At 41.7% G+C, this 20,387-nt stretch overlaps 2 protein-coding genes across 2 annotated transcripts in view; one reads left to right on the top strand and one right to left on the bottom strand.

Moving 5' to 3' along the window:
* The window catches only part of LOC124778027 (heparan-sulfate 6-O-sulfotransferase 2), a 46,997-nt gene extending 29,162 nt beyond the window's left edge, over positions 1 to 17,835 (bottom strand). Inside the window, exons 1-2 of the mRNA XM_047253609.1 lie at positions 16,976 to 17,835; positions 16,681 to 16,896 (exon numbers count right to left, since the gene is read on the bottom strand). Coding sequence (XP_047109565.1) covers positions 16,681 to 16,896; positions 16,976 to 17,610 — 851 coding nt within the window. The 5' untranslated portion in view covers positions 17,611 to 17,835. The remainder of the gene's footprint in view (positions 1 to 16,680; positions 16,897 to 16,975) is intronic.
* Positions 17,836 to 17,922: 87 nt separating this feature from the next.
* The window catches only part of LOC124777711 (U3 small nucleolar ribonucleoprotein protein IMP3), an 85,782-nt gene continuing 83,317 nt past the window's right edge, over positions 17,923 to 20,387 (top strand). Inside the window, exon 1 of the mRNA XM_047253208.1 lies at positions 17,923 to 18,296. Coding sequence (XP_047109164.1) covers positions 18,160 to 18,296 — 137 coding nt within the window. The 5' untranslated portion in view covers positions 17,923 to 18,159. The remainder of the gene's footprint in view (positions 18,297 to 20,387) is intronic.

Raw genomic sequence — 20,387 nt, 5'->3', positions numbered from 1 at the left:
TTGGCGGTCATGTGTGTGCAAGTGCTTGCTTGTGTGAATGAATGGTGTGTGTTTCTCTTTTTCTGATGAAGGCTGAGGCCCAAAGCTTTTGTGAAAGTGTGTTTTTATTGTGCCTGTCTGCAACTTAATATGTTATCTTTACAGTAAGCAGCAAACTATCTTTTCCTACATTGTAAATTATTCTGATGGTTAAGGAGATGAAAATTTAATTGTAATGGGGAACTGGAATTAGATAATAGGAAAAGGAAGAGGGAAAACTATCGATCAGAAAAAAGGAACGAAAGAGGAAGCCGCCTGGTAGAATTTTGCACAAAGTATAATTTAACCATCGCTAACATTTGGTTTAAGAACCATGAAAGAAGGCTGTATACATGGAAGAGACACTGGAAAGTTTCAGACTGATTATATAATGGTAAGAGAGAGATTTTAGAGCCAGATTTTAAGCTGTAGGACATTTACAGGGGCAGATGTGGCCTGACCACAATTCATTACCTATGAACTGTATAATAAAACTGGAGATTTTCTGAAAAGCTCGGAAATTAAGGAAATTGGAGCTGTATATTTTGAAATAATCAGAGTTAGTTGAGAGTTTCAAGAGCAGCATTAAGCAACAAATAATTGAAAAATGAGGACAGGAATAAAGACAACAAATGGATAGCTTTGAGAGATGAAATAATGAAGGCAGCAGAGGGTCAAATACATAATAAGACAAGACCTGGAAGAAATCCTTGGCTATCACAAGAGATTTAAAATGATGAAAGGAGAAAATATAAAAATGCATCAAGCAAAAGGTGGAATGAATGTATAGAGGGGCTATAGAAGGGAAATGAACTTGAAGTCAGTATTATTGACAGGGAAGAGGAAGTAGATGAAGATGAGATGGGAGATATGATACTGCAACAAGAATTTGACAGAGGATTGAAAGACTAAGTCGAATCAAGGCTACTAGAGTAGACAGCAACCCATCAGAGCTGCTTGGGAGAGCCAGTTGTAACAGAACTTTTCCACCTGGTGTGCATCAAGTATAAGACAGGCAAAAGACTCTAAGACTTCAAGAAGAATGTAATACTTCCAACTCCAGGAAAGCAGGTGCTGAAATGTGTAAATATCACTGAATTATGCATTTAATAAGTCATGGTTGCCAAATACTGCCAGACTTTTTTACAGAAGAATGGAAAAAAATGGTAGGAGGCAACCTCGGGCAAGATCAGTTTCGACTCAGGAAAAATGTAGGAAAACAAGAAGCAATACTGACTATTATTTCTCTTACATGATAGGTTTAGGAAAGGAGAAATCTACTTTTATAACATTTATAGTTAGAGAAAGCTAGTTAAAACTAATGCAGCCACAAATCGCATGTAACTTTTTCTTTATTTTTACATGTTTCACTCGACCAATGTGAGCATCTCCATAGCTGTGGAACTTACAATGTGATCGACATCTACATACACACATACACCATAAGTTATCATATGGTCCATCATGGAGGGTATGCTGTACCACTACTAGCCATTGCCTTTTTTATTCCACACACTAACAGAGCAAGGGAAAAATGACTATCTATATGCCTCCACACGGGCCCGAATTTCTCGTATCTTATCTTTGTGGTCCTTATGCAAAATATCTGTTGGCAACAGTACAATTGTTCTGCAGTCAGCTTCAAATGCTGGTTCTCTAAATTTTCTCAACAGTGTTCCTCAAAAAGAATGTCTCCTCCCCTCCAGGGATTCTCATTTGAGTGCCCAAAGCATCTCTGAAATACCTGTGTGTTGTCCAAACCTACCAGTAACAAATCTAGGAACCAGCCTCTGAACTGCTTCAGAGTCTTCCTTTACTCTGACCTGGTACGGATCCCAAACACTCTAGCACTACTGGAGAATACGCTAGTGTCCTTTGAGCAGTCTCTTTAACAAATGTACTATTCTTCCCAAAATTCTCCCAGTAAACTGAAGTCAACATTTGCCTTCCCTAACCCAATCCTCACATGCTTGTTCCATTTCATATCACTTTGCAATGGTACGACCAGATATTTAAACAATGTGACTGTGTCAAACGGAACATGCTGTATATAAACATTATGGACTTGTTTTTCTTCTCATTCGCATTAACTTGCATAACTTACATTCATGGGTGAGGGGGGGGATGGGGCGGGGGGGGGGGGGGGGGGCAGACATGTTACACATATCAAGCTACGTATAGTGCCGCTGTAACACACAAAATGGAAGAAGTTGGTTGTGTAAAGTTAATGTAAACTGTCTAGTTTGGTACATTCTATGATTAGACAGTGAGACATATATCATTTATTGTTGAAAAAGTCAAAGCCCTCCCAATATGCACTTTTAATGATAAAAATAATTTTGTGGGCTCATGCCATGTACAAAATCACTGCCTGAACTGTCTAACAGAACTGGCAGTCATCAATGACTGATGGACGATGGTGTGCCTGGAGTATAGTACATGGTACTGGTGAGGCTTTTAGCTGCCTTAAAGTAAGACGAAGACAATTATGCTTAGTCAATCATGTTTTATGGTATATGGTGAGACAGTTTAGATGATGTATAATGAGTTATATTCATGGATGCTGGACAACCTGAAGACAGCAACTTGTAATCCTGCACTGCTTCTCACATCATCAGCACATTCATTGATTTTTACTAACTCTCAAACTGTAGCCTTCCAACACAATCTACGACTCAGGCAATACATATAACTTGAAGTGGCAGCAATTAATGACAGTTTCTTAGGGTCGAAGCACAAATAATACTACATGGTTTCAGTTTCAATGCTAAAAATATATCGCCTTTTTCTCAGCCCTCAGTAACCGCTGAAAGCTATCTTCCCTTTAGCAACGCGAAAATGTGTTGCCAATGAAAGCACCTTAGAGGGAAAGTGTTCTGATTTGGGGCTGCTGCCACAACTGTGAGTCTCCCACCGGGTCAACGCTGTGACTGCTAAAGATATTTCTGACTGACATCTGCCACAAACAACTGTCAACCTTTGTAGCCCAACATTACACCAGCACCACCCCTGCCATTGGCCAAAAGACTGCAACCAAACAGCAACCCCATGAGGAAAATACAGCTGGCTACGACGGTCAGGGGATGGGACTCAGAGTGCAACAAATCTGAAATCCCACAGCTGGCCCTCATGCAATCATTCTGCTTGACTACACCGGCTAACCGGCATTGTCCAGCACGTAGCTAAGAAATTCGACAGAGCATTGTCTCAGTGCATGGCGCACATGGACATTTTAATTTGTATCTTCAACATACGCACAAAGCACTCTACCTATGAGTTATAAGCCAGGCGAAACGGGCAGTAGTCAGATACTGGATACCACTGTGAATGCAAAGATCTTAAATCTCACGCAACACAAATTTCTGACAGTTATCAGACATGAGGATCTGGGAGGCCCTGTCAATAACAATGATGACCAACAACACTCGAATAGTTGCTGTTGGCACAGTGGACGAGAGCTTGGTGAACTATGGCAAATTTGACAAAGTGTCGACCACCGATGGTCACGTGCTTCCCACAAAAAGGCCCACAAAGTTGATGTGCACTCTGCCCCAAGGGTGCTCCCAGACTGGACAAGGAGGAAACTGATGCAGCTGCACAGTCTGGTTTTGTGCACAGGCCACACCAGCCCACACAAGATGTTAAATACCCCGACGGATTGCCTGCCAGTAGATATGATGACTTCTTAAACCTTGATATGAGGCATACCCCAGTGCTATGCACACAGCAGCTGGAGTAGGTGAGGATCCAATGCTGTTGAGACAATCCATCATCTGCTTTACTGCTCCGTGACAAGCACGAGGATCCTCTGAACAACACTGAGTCGATCGTGTAGGAGAAAAAATGTAGAGCACATGAAACCTGCTCCTGAAAGAGTGCACTCTGTTCATACCACCTGGAAAAGCAGGTCAGTGATCTCCCACATCATCAAAGTAAAATCTAGCAAAGTCTGCTGAAAGGCATTGTCCTAGGTGAAAACGAGAGATTCCTACCAGTCAAACTCCGGATCCAGTCCCACTAAGACTCAAACAGAGCATCTGCATTTGCATGCTGGTCAATGGGCTGGTATTGGATGTCATAACAATAACTACTCAGGAGGAGCACCCCACTCTGCAATTGGTTGGGCACTCCTATCTGCTAACTTGAAAAGAAGGCCGACTAAGGAAACCGGCATCTTGTGGTCAGTGATGCAGTGATGAGCAGGAACTTTGCCTCATACAAGAAAATGTAAGACTTTTTAATTCTAAAAATGATAGCCAGTGCCCCAATTTCCACCTGTGAATAATTACACTGTACTGCAGAAAGTGTCTTTGATGCATAATTGATAGGCTGCTCAGTGCCATCTTAGTTCTGATGTGACAGGTACACACCAATGCCATACTGGAATGTGTCACAAGCCAGTGTTAAAGGAACACCTTGTGTAACAGAAGCCAGACAAAGAGCAGAGCAAAAACTCTGTTTCAGAGACTTAATAGTCCCTTGACAGTCAGCAGACCAGACAAGACTAACACCCTTTCGGCGAGGCTGGTTAAGAGGCTGCCAAATGTGTGTGGCCTAGGGAATGAACTTAGCATAATACAAGGTGTACAACTTTGCTTCTGCCATTTGCCGATAGGTGGTGACAACAGTAAGTAGCGGTCGAAAGAAACAGATTGCAGATGTCAGGCAGTTAGCTTGGACCTCGGTCAACATAACCTCATTCAAACATTAGTTGATTTGTGTCTGCATCATAAAGTTGTCTTGATTGAAAATGTCAGTTTAAAAGCCTAATTCTCATCATTTGCAGGTGTTACTGTTTTGTTTCAATATGAAGAAAACAGCGGCTGAGTTTCATCGAATGCTCTCAAGTACGTATGGTAAGGACGCTATTAGGGAAAGAACATATCGCGAGTGGTTTCAACGCTTCAAGAATGGTGATTTTAATGTCGTAGGCTGACATAGTGGTGGAAGAGAGAATGTTTTCGAAGATGCAGAACTGGAGACATTGCTGAATGAAGACTCGCGTCAAACTCAAGATGAATTGGCATGATTAGTGAGGGTGACACAGCAAGCCATTTCAAATCATCTCAAGGCTACAGGCATCATTCGGAAAGAAGGAACTTGGGTCCCACACGAGTTGAAACCAAGAGATGTTGAACGACGTTTGTGAACAATTGTTTCAGAGGCAAAAATGGAAGGGATTTCTGCATCGCATTGTGTCTGGGGACAAAAAATGGGTTCATTACGATAACCCTAAATGCAAAAAATCATGGGGATATCCTGGCCATGCTTCCATATCGACAGCCAAACCGAATATTCACGGCTCCAAGATCATGATCTGCATTTGGTGGGACCAGCTCGGCGTCATGTACTATGAGGTGTTAAAACCAAGTGAAACAATCACAGGTGCTCATTATAGAACGCAATTAATGAGTTTGAGCAGAGCATTAAAAGACAAACGGCCACAATACAGCGAGAGGCACGATAAAGTGATTTTGCAGCACAACAACGCTCGACCCCATGTTGCAAAAGAGGTCAAAACTTACTTGGAAACGTTAAAATGGGAAGTCCTACCCCACCTGCCATATTCTCCAGCCATTGCTTCCTCTGATTATCACCTGTTTAGATCAATGGCGCATGGCCTGGCTGGCCAACACTTCTGATCTCACGAAGAAGTCACAAATTGGATCGATTTGTGGATCGCTTCAAAAGATAAACAATTTTTTCGGTGTGGGATTCGTACACAGCCCAAAAGATGAAGAAAGTAGTGGCCAACGATGGAAAATACTTTGAATAATACATGTGTTTCCAATATGTTTCATTAAAACCTCAAATGTTGCGGAAAAAATGGAGGAAGCAAAGTTGAACACCTTGTACAAAATTTTGCCCAAAATGAACTGGAGATCCTTCCGGTTATTGGGTGCCCGCAAGTTGGCAATTTCCCTCTTTCCAAGCACTTATCCCGACTTGCGGCGTCTGCTTTGTAAATACTGATTTGGCATGGTTAACTTTGAAGAAGTGGCTGGATGCCCTTCCTGTTGCCAGCCTGCAATTTGACAATGGCTTTCAGATTCCTTAAATGCTACTCTCGCTTGGAGCCCATGACCCAGATGTCACTGAGGTAGTTCATGCAACCAGGAATGCCCTGAATCAATTGCTCCAAATATCATCAATAAATGAGACTCAATAATATAAGCAAATAAACTGATAAAGTACAAAGGAGGTGCTGAGCACTAAAAAAACTCTTGAGAAATGGTGTCTAGAGGCAACTGTAGGCTGTGCTGCACAAACTGTTTAAAGTCACTGCAAAGGTGCACAGTGCCACCCACCTTCTGAATCACCACCGAAGGTGTGGCCCACTGACTTGATGGAATAGGAGAAACAATGCTGAGGTCCTGCCAACACCGCAACTTGGCCTTGACCTCGTCGTACATGGTGAAGGGAATGGCGTGGTGGCAATAAAATTTAAGTGTTACAGATGGCTTAAGGGAGAGGTATGCCTTGAAATTTTCTGCCCAACCCAATGTATTCTAAAATAACTGGTCGTTTGACTCTAGTAAATAGTCCAAATCTTGGAAGGGGACTGAAGAGACACTAAATGTACCTTATCACTTATCTGGAAACCAAAAACAGAAAAGGCATGGAATCCAATAATATTCTGCACCAACAGCAAATTAACACTAACAATGTAAGTTGCTGTTCAACATAATGTGTATAACAGAGAACTGTGCCTTCAGGGAATACACTGTTTACTACAGAACACAACACGATGTAGTGGCAATTGCAACAAAGGGCAGCTCAAGAGCCAGTATGTGTCTAAGTTACTGAGGCTGACCTTCCGTCTTGTGCCTACCTGAAACTCGAATGGTTCTGCATCCACAAACAACGTAACTGAAACATGCTGGGGTGACACTTGTGGGGCACCAGAGACCATATAGGAGTACAGGGAAAACGAAGGGGCCTCGGATGATGCTCTGGGCATGTCCACTGTCCCAAACTGTTGCCAAATGGCCTACTTTGTGGCATATCCCATGCATGGCATCTATGTGCAGGGCGTACCATTGAATATGCACTAAATGACAATCAAGACAGGACTGCCTGCTCACCTATTGAGTGGAAATAGAAGTGAAAGGAGGCATATGGTGAAAATCTGAAAACATTGTGAGCGAGAAATATGATGCTGTGATTTAACAATATTAGAGAAGGAAAGTTGCCACTCAACATATAGCGGATATGCTGAGTCGCTACAGGCACAACAAAAAGATTTACACAATTAGAGCTTTCAGCCATTAAGACTTTTGTCAGCAATATAATAGAGGGAAACATTCCACGTAGGAAAAATATATCTAAAAACAAAGATGATGTGACTTACCAAATGAAAGTGCTGACAGGTCGACAGACACACAAACAAACACAAACATACACACAAAATTCAAGCTTTCGCAACAAACTGTTGCCTCCTCAGGAAAGAGGGAAGGAGAGGGAAAGACGAAAGGATGTGAGTTTTAAGGGAGAGGGTAAGGAGTCATTCCAATCCCGGGAGCGGAAAGACTTACCTTAGGGGGAAAAAAGGACGGGTATACACTCGTGCACACACACACATATCCATCCACACATATACAGACACAAGCAGACATGGTCTTCAAATATGTCTGCTTGTGTCTGTATATTTGTGTGTGTGCGAGTGTATACCCGTCCTTTTTTTCCCCCTAAGGTAAGTCTTTCCGCTCCCGGGATTGGAATGACTCCTTACCCTCTCCCTTAAAACCCACATCCTTTCGTCTTTCCCTCTTTCCTGATGAGGGAACAGTTTGTTGCGAAAGCTTGAATTTTGTGTGTATGTTTGTGTGTCTGTCGACCTGCCAGCACTTTCATTTGGTAAGTCACATCATCTTTGTTTTTAGATATATATATAAACACACACACACACACACACACACACACACACACACCCCTCATGCAACCCTTGCACGTAAGCCCGCAGTCTCAGACAACTGAAACCACACTGTGAGCAGCAGCACCAGTGCATGATGGGAGTGGCGACTGGGTGGTGGTAAGCAGGAGGCTGGGGCGGGGAGGGGGAGGAACAGTAGTATGGTGGGGGTGGCGGACAGTGAAGCGCTGCAGTTTAGACGGAGGGCATATAACGATATGTTTATGTAATATGTATACATAAACATACAGTTATAAATGTCCCCATTCGTAGCCGCTAATTATAACAATATGTTTACTTTTGTGCTGTAACATATAGCTATAATCAGAGGTGGAAACATATTTGCGAACGCCGACCGTGTGCGGCTGTTTTTTGTTGGATCGTCTGATCAGTCGGAAGTTGCACTGCGGAAGAGAGTAAATGCCTATTCAAAATGTAATTATTTTTGGATAGCTCAACATGAATTTCCTAAGGGACCATAGTTTATCGTGCATTTACCAGTAGAATATGGCGCGGAGAAAATATTTCGCCGCATGCAACTTCCGTCCGAACTCGACGAAAGAATTCGTGACTGTGAACTCTATTTGGAAGAAACATAAAGAAAATTAAATAACTTCATGAAGGAGTGAGACATAGATTCTATATTAAATAAATAGTCCATACACGAGTTCCATTTAAGTCTGAATTTATGGCAATTAATAGATGAACTTACACTGCAATGAAGGATTTAACATGGATGCCGTTTTGACTGGCACTTCTCGTAATGAAAACAATTCCTTCGACGTTTTCACATACACGTCGCACAATAAATCTACTGCTAGGCACTTTTAGTATTACACATTTACTTTACACTAAAACAATATTATTTTTAACGATAATAATACGGCGGCAAGACATGCGCGTCCGACACAAGTTACAGGAGACAAGAGAAGAATGAGTAACTGCTCATCGAGAATATCTCGTACATCAAAAAAAAAATGTGTAAAAAAGTGTTCTTCTTCTGTCCGTTTTTCGCGCCGCAGTTTTCAAAGTCAATAACTTACTGCATCTCTGACGGCGCTTCGACAATAAACAAGTTACGTCTCAGGTCGTTCACCTTTTACATTCTCGCAACATTATTTGCTAACTGTAGCTGTTGCTGAGCGACTGCTCGATTAGTGAATGATTTAAAATGATAAGGCAATCACATAATGTTACAGGCAGGAGAGAAGATGGGGAGGGGAGGGAGGGGAGGGGAGGGGAGGGGAGGGGAGGGGAGGGGAGGGGAGGGGAGGGGAGGGGAGGGGAGGGGAGGGGAGGGGAGGGGAGGGGAGGGAGAGGGGGGGGGGTAAGTAGTGGAAAGGAGAGAAACTAAAAAGAAATTAAAAGACTGTTGTGACAGTTAAATGACTGCTGTGTAGTGCTGGAATGGGAACTGAGGGGGGCTGGATGGGCGAGGACAGTGACTAGCGAAGGTTGAGCTCAGGAGGGTTATGGGAGCATAGGATATATTGCAGGGAAAGTTACAACCTGCGCAGTTCAGAAAAGCTGGTGTTGCTGGGAAGGATCCATATGGCATAGGCTGTGAAGCAGTCATTGGGATAAGGGATATCATGTTTGGCAGCTTGTTCAGCAACAGCGTGGTCCAGTTGGTTTTTTGGCCACAATTTGTTGGTGGGCATTCATGAGGACAGACAGCTTGTTGGTTGTCATGCCTACATAGAATGCAGCACAGTGTTTGCAGCTTAGCTTGTAAATCACATGACTGATTTCACAGGTAGCCCTTCCATTGATGGGATAGGTGATGTTAGTGACCGGACTGGAGTAGGTGGTGGTAGGAGGATGTATGCAACAGGTCTTGCATGTAGGTCTATTACAGGGGTATGAGCCATGAGGTAAGGGATTGGGAGCAGGGGTTGTGTAAGGATGGACGAGTATATTGTGTAGGTTCAGAGCTGTTTTCCTTTGTTACTACTTTCTTTTGCATACTATACTCAATGTCCAGCCTTCTTTCTTTTGTTTCCTGTGTTTCTCTTGTTGCCTTACGAACTGCACTGCATGTTCTACTTACAAGCCACGCTGTATCAACCGTCTTGGCTGCGCGCAACGGACGGCCACAAGACCACGCTGATTGTTGGTGCAGCATCCTATGTCCCACATTACTCCCGCCAATATAATTAATCCTGTACTTTCAAACTGATCACTCTCCCTGTGTCAGTTCCTGTATTTTTGTGTGTTATCTCCCACACCTTTCTGGTGGCACACGATCTTGTATCTATACCTGCGAACCCCTCCCCACCCCCCACACTTTCTCTGTTCTATCCCTGTTTACACTCACTAAATCCACCTCATCCAGTGACATTTGCTGTTCCCCTTCTTCACGCTTATCCGCCCTCGAAACTGCTACCCAGAGTAATATACATATATTTATTAATTATTAGTTATTCTCTACTTTGATCCTTGTGACTTCTCGCCAATTTTAGTAAGTTTGTGCTTTCCGCTATTGTCTTCTTGCTCAGATTTCATCTCGTTTTTTCCCCTTGTGCATCCTTTTCATATTTTTCACACATATTTGAGTGTATTTTTGCGTAATTTTTTGGATGTAATTCTACTTTTTTACATAATTTTTCGCTCCTTTTGCACCACCATGGATCCTTGCTCTTTCCATCTGCGAGAACATATCCTCCTATATAAAAGATACCAACCATTTCCTCCACCGACTCTTCACAGTTTCTGTCCGTTTACCACACAATGCCCTGCTCGTCACTACTGATGCCAGGTCACTGTACACTAACATTCCTAATGCCCATGGCCTTACTGCTATCGAACACTACCTTTCCAGATGCCCTATGGATTTCAAACCAACAACTTGCTTCCTAGTCGCCATGACCAACTATATCATCATCCACAATTAATTCTCCAGTGAAGGTATTACCTACAAATAAGTCCGGGGTACGGCTATGGGCACCCGCATTGCACCATCCTATGCCAACCTATTCATGGGCCATCTAGAGGAATCCTTCCTAAAAACCCCAAATCTAAACCCCTCACCTGGTTAAGATTCACTGATGACATCTTTGCTATCTGGATTGAAGGTGAGGACACCCTATTCACATTCCTCCAGAACCTCAACAACTTCTCCCCCATCTGCTTCATCTGGTCCTACTCAACCCAACAAACCACTTTCCTAGATGTTGACATCCACATCAAAGATGGCTACATCAGTACCTCTGTCCATATCAGACGTACTAACCACCAGTAATACCTCCACTTCGACAGCTGCCACCCATTCCACACCAAGAAGTCCCTTCTGTACAGCCTAGCCACCTGTGGTCATCACATCTGCAGCGATGAGCAGTCCCTCTCAAAATATACCACAGTTATCCTCCCAACCTTGTACAAAAAAAAAATCTCCCGTGCCTTATCTTTCCAGTCTACCACCACCTCCCAAAGTCCCACAGTCCAGCCACGGAGGAGCATTCCCCTCATAACTCAATACCATCCGGGACTGGAGCAACTGAATTACATTCTCCCCCAGGATTTCTATTACCTCTCGTTGTGCCCTAAAATGAGAAATGTCCTGCCTACTATCCTTCCCACCCCTCCTACAGTTGTATTCCGCCGTCCACCAAACCTACACAATATACTTGTCCTTCCTTACACAACCCCTGTTACCAATCCCTTACCCCATGGCTCATACCCCTGTAATAGACCTACATGCAAGACCTGTCCCGTACATCCTCCTACCACCACCTACTCCATTCCAGTCACTAACATCACCTATCCCATCAAAGGCAGGGCTACCTGTGAAACCAGTCATGTGATTTACACGCTAAGTTGCAACCACTGTGCTGCATTCTATGTAGGCACAACAAACAAGCTGTCTGTCTGCATGAATGGCCACCGACAAACTGTGGCCAAAAAACAAGTGGACCACACTGTTGCTGAACAAGCTGCCAAACATGATATCCCTTATCCCAATGACTGCTTCACAGCCTACGCCATATGGATCCTTCCCACCAACACCAGCTTTTCTGAACTGCGCAGGTGGGAACTTTTCCTGCAATACATCCTACGTTCCCCTAACCCTCCTGGCCTCAACCTTCGTTAGTCACTGTCTTCATCCATCCAGCCCCCTCTCTGTTCCCATTCCAGCACTACACAGCCATTATTTCACCGTCACACTCAGACTTTTAATTTCTCTCTACTACTATCCCCCCCCCCTCCCCACCCCAGCCTTCTGCTTACCCCCACCCAGTCGCCACTCCCATCATGCACTGGTGCTGCTGCTCGCAGTGTGGTTTCAGTTGCCTGAGACTGCAGACGTGTGTACAAGTTGCGTTTGCGTGAGTGTGTGTGTGTGCAGGTGTGTGTATGTATGTGTGTCTATTGCTGACAAAGGCCTTAATGGCCAAAAGTTATAATTGTGTGAATCTTTTAGTTGAGCCTGTCGCGACTCAGCATCTCTGCTATACGGTGAGTAGCAATTTTCCTACTCTAATATCGTTGCATTCCATCCTGGATTTTCCATTGTTTGATGCTGTGATTTATGCATACCAGCTGAGCCCAACATGGGCAGAGACTGGCAGCACTGTTATGTCACTGCACTCCAATCATCCGCAGTGTCAACCCCCAGCAGCTCAATGGAAGGCAAGAGCACCTGCCTCATCGCATGGGACACCATGGGCTGTTCATCTCACATCTAACTTAACGAATTGTCAGAAAGTATGTGCCTTGCCACTGCCAAAAATTCATGTGATTCTGTAATCTTACCAACTTCGGCTAAAGCTGAACAAGGCCAATGCTCTCGTTTTGCCATCACGGTTGCGTGTTAAACGGACAATCGTGTCCCTAATGAACGAGTCCACATACAAGGTAGCATAGTGGCAACACTCAAACTGACACTTGTGTGAGAGTCTTGGTATCTCAGCAACCCATGCTGGGGTGCTTGTGGTACTGGTGAAACTTAACTGTGCCACCACCACATGGATTTGATGATCAAAATACTGTGTGAGCAACTGAAGAAGATCCTCAAAGTAATGTTCCTAAGGGTTGGTAGAAGACTTCAAATTCTGGACAATTCCACACAAACCCTCACCATTGGACAATCACAAGGCAGCTTCATCAACTGGATAAATGAGTGAGAGGGAAATGCATCAGGCGCAAGGGATAAGGATGTGGCACCCATAGGCTCTATCTGGCTGCAGGCAGGGGCAGCTGTGTGAAGTTCATGATAATGTGGAGGAGTGGATTGCAAGATAGAACACAGGATGAGGGAAACTGCTGAGAAAAGCATCTGGCTGCAGGATGAGTGATTTCAGTTCCTGGAGCAGTGCTGGGGATGGGTGTGTGTATGGAAGATGGAGATTAGGAGGATTACATGATCGAAAGTCATGTTGCAAAGGTAACTCCCATCTATGTAATTCAGGAATGCTGGTGTTGGAGGAAGGATCCAAATGACAAAGGTTGTGAAATTGAGCATGTTGTGCTCAGCAGACTGTTTTGCCAGTAGATGCTCAACTCTGACCTTGACAACTGTTTGGTAGTGGTCATTCATCCGGGAGGACAGCTGGTTTGTGGTCAAGCCCATACAATATACTAATTAGAAATGATAGCATATTTGGCGTATGACATACTGCTTCCTCAAGTAGCCCTTCCTCCAATAGGACAGGCTAAGCCTGTGACAAAGTTGGAATAGGATGTGTACTTCCTGCCTCTCTTTCTCAGCTGTCCTGCACCCTTCCCCAGCCTTTGCTCTCGCTCCCCAGTGCCTTTCTCTCTTCACTCACTGCAACAGATACAATCTCTCGTCTGAATTCAGCTGTAGTACAGGCACAATGTAGTCAGCTGGGAAAATGTATCCAATACGATGTGTGTTTATATTGTGTTAATTCATAGTTCTGAAAAAGGATTCATCTGAACGCTACTAAAGTTTTCAGTCTTTTTTATGGTCCTACAGCACAGCACCTCTACTATTCAGTGAGTCACCTTTACTCCTTACATTATCTATGTTCCACTAAGATTTTCCATCATATTTACTCATATATGCCAAGAACAAAAGTTAACAATAGTTAGTCTGTACATTTCCTCCAGATAGTCCACATAGATCACAATATGATTTCTACACATTTGGGCCACTTAAAGTGGCACTGGGAAGACTTGAAAACGCTTGACAACAATCAGCAACTGGCATGGTTCTTGCATGACTGACTGTGAACATTATCTACTAAATTTCACAGAACATGGGTCAACAAGCTAGCACCTATCCACATTCCCCCAGAATCTCAACACTTTCTCCCCCATTTGCTTCACCTGGTCCTCCTCAATCCAATAAGCCATCTTCCCTAATGTTGACCTCTAGCTCAAAGATGGACACATTAGCACCTCTGTCCATATTAAATCTACTATCTACCTCAAAGATGGATACATTAGTACCTCTGTCCATATTAAATCTACTACCCACCAGCAATACCTCCACTTCAACAGCTGCTACTTATTCCATACCAAGAAATCCCCTCTAAATATTCCAAGAGTTTCTCTGAAGCCTTCACATATTGAAATTATCCTTCCAAACATGTACAGAAAAAGATCTCCCATGCCTTATCCCTCCAGTCACCTATGACATACCCATTGTCCGGCCACAAAATGGCACGTCCTTCGTGACTCAGTACCACCCAGGACTGAAGCAACTGAATCAAATTCTTCATCAATGTTTCAACTACCTCTTGACATATTCTGAAATGAGGAATATCCTATCCAATATCCATCCCAGCCCTCCCACAGCAGTGTTCTGCTGCCTACCAAGCCTATGTGATATCCTTGTCCATTCCTATTTAACCCCTGCTCTCAACCCCTTGCCTCATGACTTATACCCTTACAAGACCTGTGCCATCTTCTATGCTATCAAAGACAGGGCTATGGGTGAAAGCTGTTGTGATCTACAAACTGAGATGCATCCAGAGTGTTGTTTTATACATGGTCATGACAACCAACAAGCTGCCTGCCCGCATGAATAGACACCAACAAACTCTCACTAAGAGACAGTTGGACCACCCAGTTGCTGAACAAGCTGTCCAACACAAGGTTCTTTACTTCAATGACTGCTTCACAGCCTGCACCATCTGGGTCCTTCCTACCAAAACCAGCTTACCTGGATTGCACATGTGGGAACACTCCCTGAGTACATCTTATGTTCCCATAACACCCCTAGCCTAGCCTCAACCTTCGCTAGTCCCGTTCTTCACCTGCCAATCCCCTTCCTTGCTCCCACTCCAGAACTATACAGCCTTCTATTCCACAATGGCACTAACTAGTTTTTCCTCCCCTCCTCTACTCCCCCCCCCCCCCCACCTCTGACTGCATCTAGCTGTCCTATCCTGTCCCCACAACATCACTGCATGCTCCTGAGCAGCCAGTATACCTTCCCCCACCCCTACCCCACTAGCACCCTCCTCCCTGGCCAGCCTTCTTTTTATCACCTACAGATTGCTTCTCCCATCAGGCACAGATGCTGTGTGCAGTCTAGTCTCAGCAGCCAGAGACAGTGATCGTGTGTGAGGGTTGTGCTTGTGTTTTCTGCTTTAGCAATAGGACTTTTGGTTGAAAGCTCAAATGTGTAGCAGCCTTTTCGTTGTGCCTCTCTGCACTCAGTGTCTCCTATATATGGTGACTAGCAGTCTACCATTTTATAATACTGTCATTATTACATCCTGGATTTTCCATTATTTCATATGACTTGACACATGTTCAAGCTCTGATCTGAAAATGGTACAGTGCTTACAACATTGTGTGATAAATCCACACACATTTCGCAGCCAATGAATGTCTCTGAGTGTTAGTGTAGTGAAACAAGAGTCCGTCATTGGCACCTGTCCTTTTGTGCACAGGAACAAGGCTCAAATAATTCTTTCCAAAGCCTGTGGATATATTTGGAAAGGCTTGAAATAAAGTCTCAGTTGTAAAAAAAATCCATTACAGTTTTATTATACTTATGTCTAATTTCTATTATTTATTATGTTTTACTTTTTTGGTGATGGTTCTTTATGAAATCACTCTATATTACATTAATGAAATAGTATTATTTGTTTAATATACTGTGTTATATACTTTTGAGTAAAACTTTGGATTCCCTTTGCATTTCAATATTGTGTGGATGTAAACATTAGGCTGCACTTCCTGTCATTTTGTTACCGTAAACTTTATTTGGCTGTATGATTTGTTTCCTTTGCCAACTCAAAACCAAATTTTCACCTTTCACTTTAACATAGACTTTGGGCAGCATTACAGATCAGTTTGTAATCACATTCCAGCCCATACTACACTTTAACCCACTTTCCCACATTTTAAGTACCACAGAGTGATTTAGAGTCCTTTAGCTCTATGTTTAGTTAACTGCCTGTAACTGGTACACACAAAAATCTTTTGATTCACCTCCAGTATTCAGTGAAATAAGGGAGCTCTAGATCACAACACATTATTATGCAGGGGATTAAGAACCATACGCACAAATCTCTCGCCATACTGTCAAAGACTGGTGTGTCAACCTCATAAATTCCTTTTTTATGCAGTTACCTAAAATACACACACACACACACACACACACACACACATACACACACACACACACACACACAGATTTATAAAGGCACTTGTTCAATTACTGGCTAATATGAAGTTACATAGGATTATAATAAAAGCAATATAAAAACAGAAATAATTTTACTACTAGTCACAAAATTCCAATTGTTGTTAGGTAATAACATGAATCCTACCTATTTGCTGCAAGGTTGTAAGGACATGCTGCAAACTGATCCAATGTCACCCCTTTCCAGCTATCGCCTTTGTAGCACAAAGGCAGCTCTTCTCGAGTAGCTACATGACCACCACACCAGTGCCTTGAGTTTCGCCATGTGGCTCCCCGCTGTACATGACGAAATTCAGAAAGGTATCGACTAATTGGTTCTCTCAACAACGTGATGTAAAAATACCTGAAAAAATTATAATTGTCAGACAACACTTAATTCTATAATAAATTAACGAAGAAACGGTAACTTTGAACCAACATACCGTCTTTTGACTTTATCACCTTCATTTTTGTCAAGTTCTGAATCCACACAACTAGTTAATTCTGTCCAGTCTGCGTGAAGGCCACATTTCCATCCCGTGGAGTATCTACTAAATAACCAAATTTCCTTGCGGTTTGGGCGAAAACAATAACAGCGTTTCCTTTTCCTTTGACATGTGCATGGCCTCTCCAAATCCAAGTCTCTCACCAAGTGCCTTCCAAATGACGTACCTCCTGTCTTTTGAATGTGCAGAAAGACCATAACGTCATGAGCTTTCATATCAAACTGGAAATTTTCATTAAGAACATCATCGTAACTTAGGCCTGGATTTGATAATTTCGAACTCAGTGGTTCTGAATGAGTTTGCAAAGGTTTTCCTAAATTATCTTGAATAGGTGTGCGAAACGTCCACTCCGACCATGCGGTTTCTCGTGACGAGAGTGCGCAAACTTGATCTGGACAGAAGTACCCAAAATAAACAATACCTGTCACCGCCAATAAGATACATACAAATACAAAGGTGCGAAATTTACTTTTGGGGCGGGATTCCATTTTGATCTCATAAGTGACGGACTCACGAAGTAGAAGTGCAAAATCACTATCAAAAACCTGGACTTCGACACTTTTCTTTGCCATTTCTTTATGCAGTGATTTTCATAAAAAATCCAGCCATTACTAAACGTTATACGTTTATAGTTCTTTCCAGGCGTGTGAAAGTTCCTTTTCCTCTTGCAGGGGAGGACATGCTTTCCCTCTGATAAACTGCTTCAGTAATCACATAGTTTACGATACGGAAATGACTATTTACTTTTGACATAAAACATTGTCAGTACCACACAACACAACAGCAGATGACATCTTTGTGACGCCAATCAAAGATAACAACTGCAATGTGTTTGTACTACCCTTGGTACTACCGCCATGGCACTACCAGCGTATAAATTTCTTTTATGCAATTCTTTTATTACTATTTGTGCGTGAATCGTTCAGAGTGTGAAATTATTTAATAATAAAGTCTTCTTGAAGTGCTAAACACTGCGATTATCGCACTGTAAGCTGACGGTGACAGATGAGAAATATGTCGTGAAAGTTCGTAGTAGTCTTTCGTTTGGTACACTTTGGAAATTTGAGTTTGCACGTGTATTTGTTTTGATTTTGTGTGCCGTGAAAGTTTCGCAGTGGAAAATGGTTCGAAAATTAAAATTTCACGAACAGAAACTCCTGAAGAAAGTTGACTTTATATCATGGGAAGCAGATAATAACATACATGAAGTTAAAGTCATGAGAAAATATTGTATTCGGAAGCGCGAAGATTACACGAAGTAAGTATGTTTTCAGAAAAAAAATGTTGTGTTGGATTTGTTTAAATTATTTGCTGCTTATTTTTAAAACACTCTGACTGTCATAGCAGTATACTGTTTTTAATTATGTCCGGATGACAATAGGTGACCAAATAAACGAAATACATCTTGCAGATGTTTTTTTAATCAAGTTCTGGAGAGTGTAAACTTACTCATGATTTTTTCACCGTTTGTAAAGTGTTTCATTAGTTCATGCATTCAACATTATTTGAGGTCTTCTTCACCGTATGATTCACCACTACCAGTTTGACATCCGCTGCCGGAAGAAGGCCGCCTCCAGACTTCTACACTTGTGGCATTGGTCTTGTGAGCTAGAAATTAGTGTAGAGAAATATATTTAATCTTGTAGTCTACGGTAATGCCATTGGATAGGACAATAGCCATCTAATGGTGTCAGTTTCACATGAGATTTGAAACATGCTAAAGTATATCAACAACAGAGAAAATATTTATACTTCTGAAATTTTCCCGGCGTATTTCTTCTTCTAATAATTTCCGGGTATGCAGCCGGATCCCGTCGACATTCTGCCAGAATGTCGACGGGATCCGGCTGCATACCCGGAAATTATTAGAAGAATATTTATACTAATTTCAAAAACACAAATGTGCTTTGATACGCAAATCAGACTTCTGACGTAATACTTTTGTTAATACTATCATCTAAGTGTTAATATACTTTAAAAATGAAAACTGAGTCTGGTACCGTGCCTTCTTTTTGTTACCGAACCTATGTTAGATAATGTGTCCTTAACATCTAGTGTCAAAACAACAGATAGCCTAGTCTAGATTGAGTACTATGATGTATAAAACTGTAGTTCAAATACTCATGATTTTCAGGCGGTATTGATGTGACTGTGAAATGATTGTACCAATCATTTGTGATATCCTGCCGTTTTTTTTCTTAACCAAGAAAAATACTGCTGATCATGCATAACTTAAAAAAAACTAGTGCTCAATTTTAAATAATAAAATAAATCAATAAATAAAAGAAAGAAATAACAAAACAAAAATGTGTCTCACCAACAAAATTGTTTGTGTTTGTACTCACTACATTGAGGAAATGTGACCACAAGTATATGTTTTACGATTGTCAAGAAAAATTTTCTTGCACTCTGAAACATACTGGTTGTTTGTTGTGTGGGGGGTTTTCCATCATCACAGGGGGACAGTTACATTAGGTTTTTCAGCAGTCAATAGCTAACATAACAAGAACTATAAATATAAATAAATTTTATTTATTTGTTTTAGTTTTCCGTTCTTTATTTCGCATTCCACTGATCCATGTTGGGATGAATTCAAGGCTGTGGAATACCATCACGATAAAGAAAGTTGCTACTCTCCAAATAGGGTCATTCCATGTCGAGTCACCCAGGCCTTGACACCAACCATGTCAGATTTTGATGAAACTTGGTACAATTACTTCTTTTATCATCCTGAAAGCACTTGTAAAATTTTTTTGCTCTATCTCTTATAGTTTTTTTTTTTTATAAATTTTTAAAGTTTTTAGATTTGGCATTGTTTCAGCAGTCGGAAATCGTAACTTAAACGTGTCCTCACAACTAAAAAAATTTGTATATTAAAGAACACTCAAGATATCAGTATAAATTTAGGAATAAGTTTGTGTATTATATCTAAATGTTAAAAAAATTACCATAAAGATATATTAAAATCTGCCAAATAAAAAAAGTTTACAGGTTTTTTATTTTTTTTAGCTAACGGATGTTTAGTTTTACAAAAACTGCAATATCTAGAGTCTCAGACCTGATAGAAAGCTCAAATTTGTTTTAAAATACTCTTAATTGTATAGGGTATTAGATAAAATAAAAATTATGTTGGCTGTTTAACCTGTTTAATAGTTATCTAATTTTTAAAATAATATTAATTATATTTTAAAAATAAAAAGTACCAAGTGACTTAGACACCGAAAATAAGTTTTTGTCTTCTTGGAGTAACAATAGACGCTTGGATTTTGTTTTGTTGCTCCTGTGTTTTGAAGTAAAAAATTATTACAGTGTTAAATAGTGCTTGGGTAGTATTTTATTAAGTTTATTC

The sequence above is a fragment of the Schistocerca piceifrons genome, chromosome 2 (assembly GCF_021461385.2).
Source record: "Schistocerca piceifrons isolate TAMUIC-IGC-003096 chromosome 2, iqSchPice1.1, whole genome shotgun sequence".
Classification (NCBI taxonomy): Eukaryota; Metazoa; Arthropoda; class Insecta; order Orthoptera; family Acrididae; genus Schistocerca; species Schistocerca piceifrons.
Note: the sequence above shows the minus strand (reverse complement) of the source record. Positions and strands in the feature narration are given on the sequence as shown.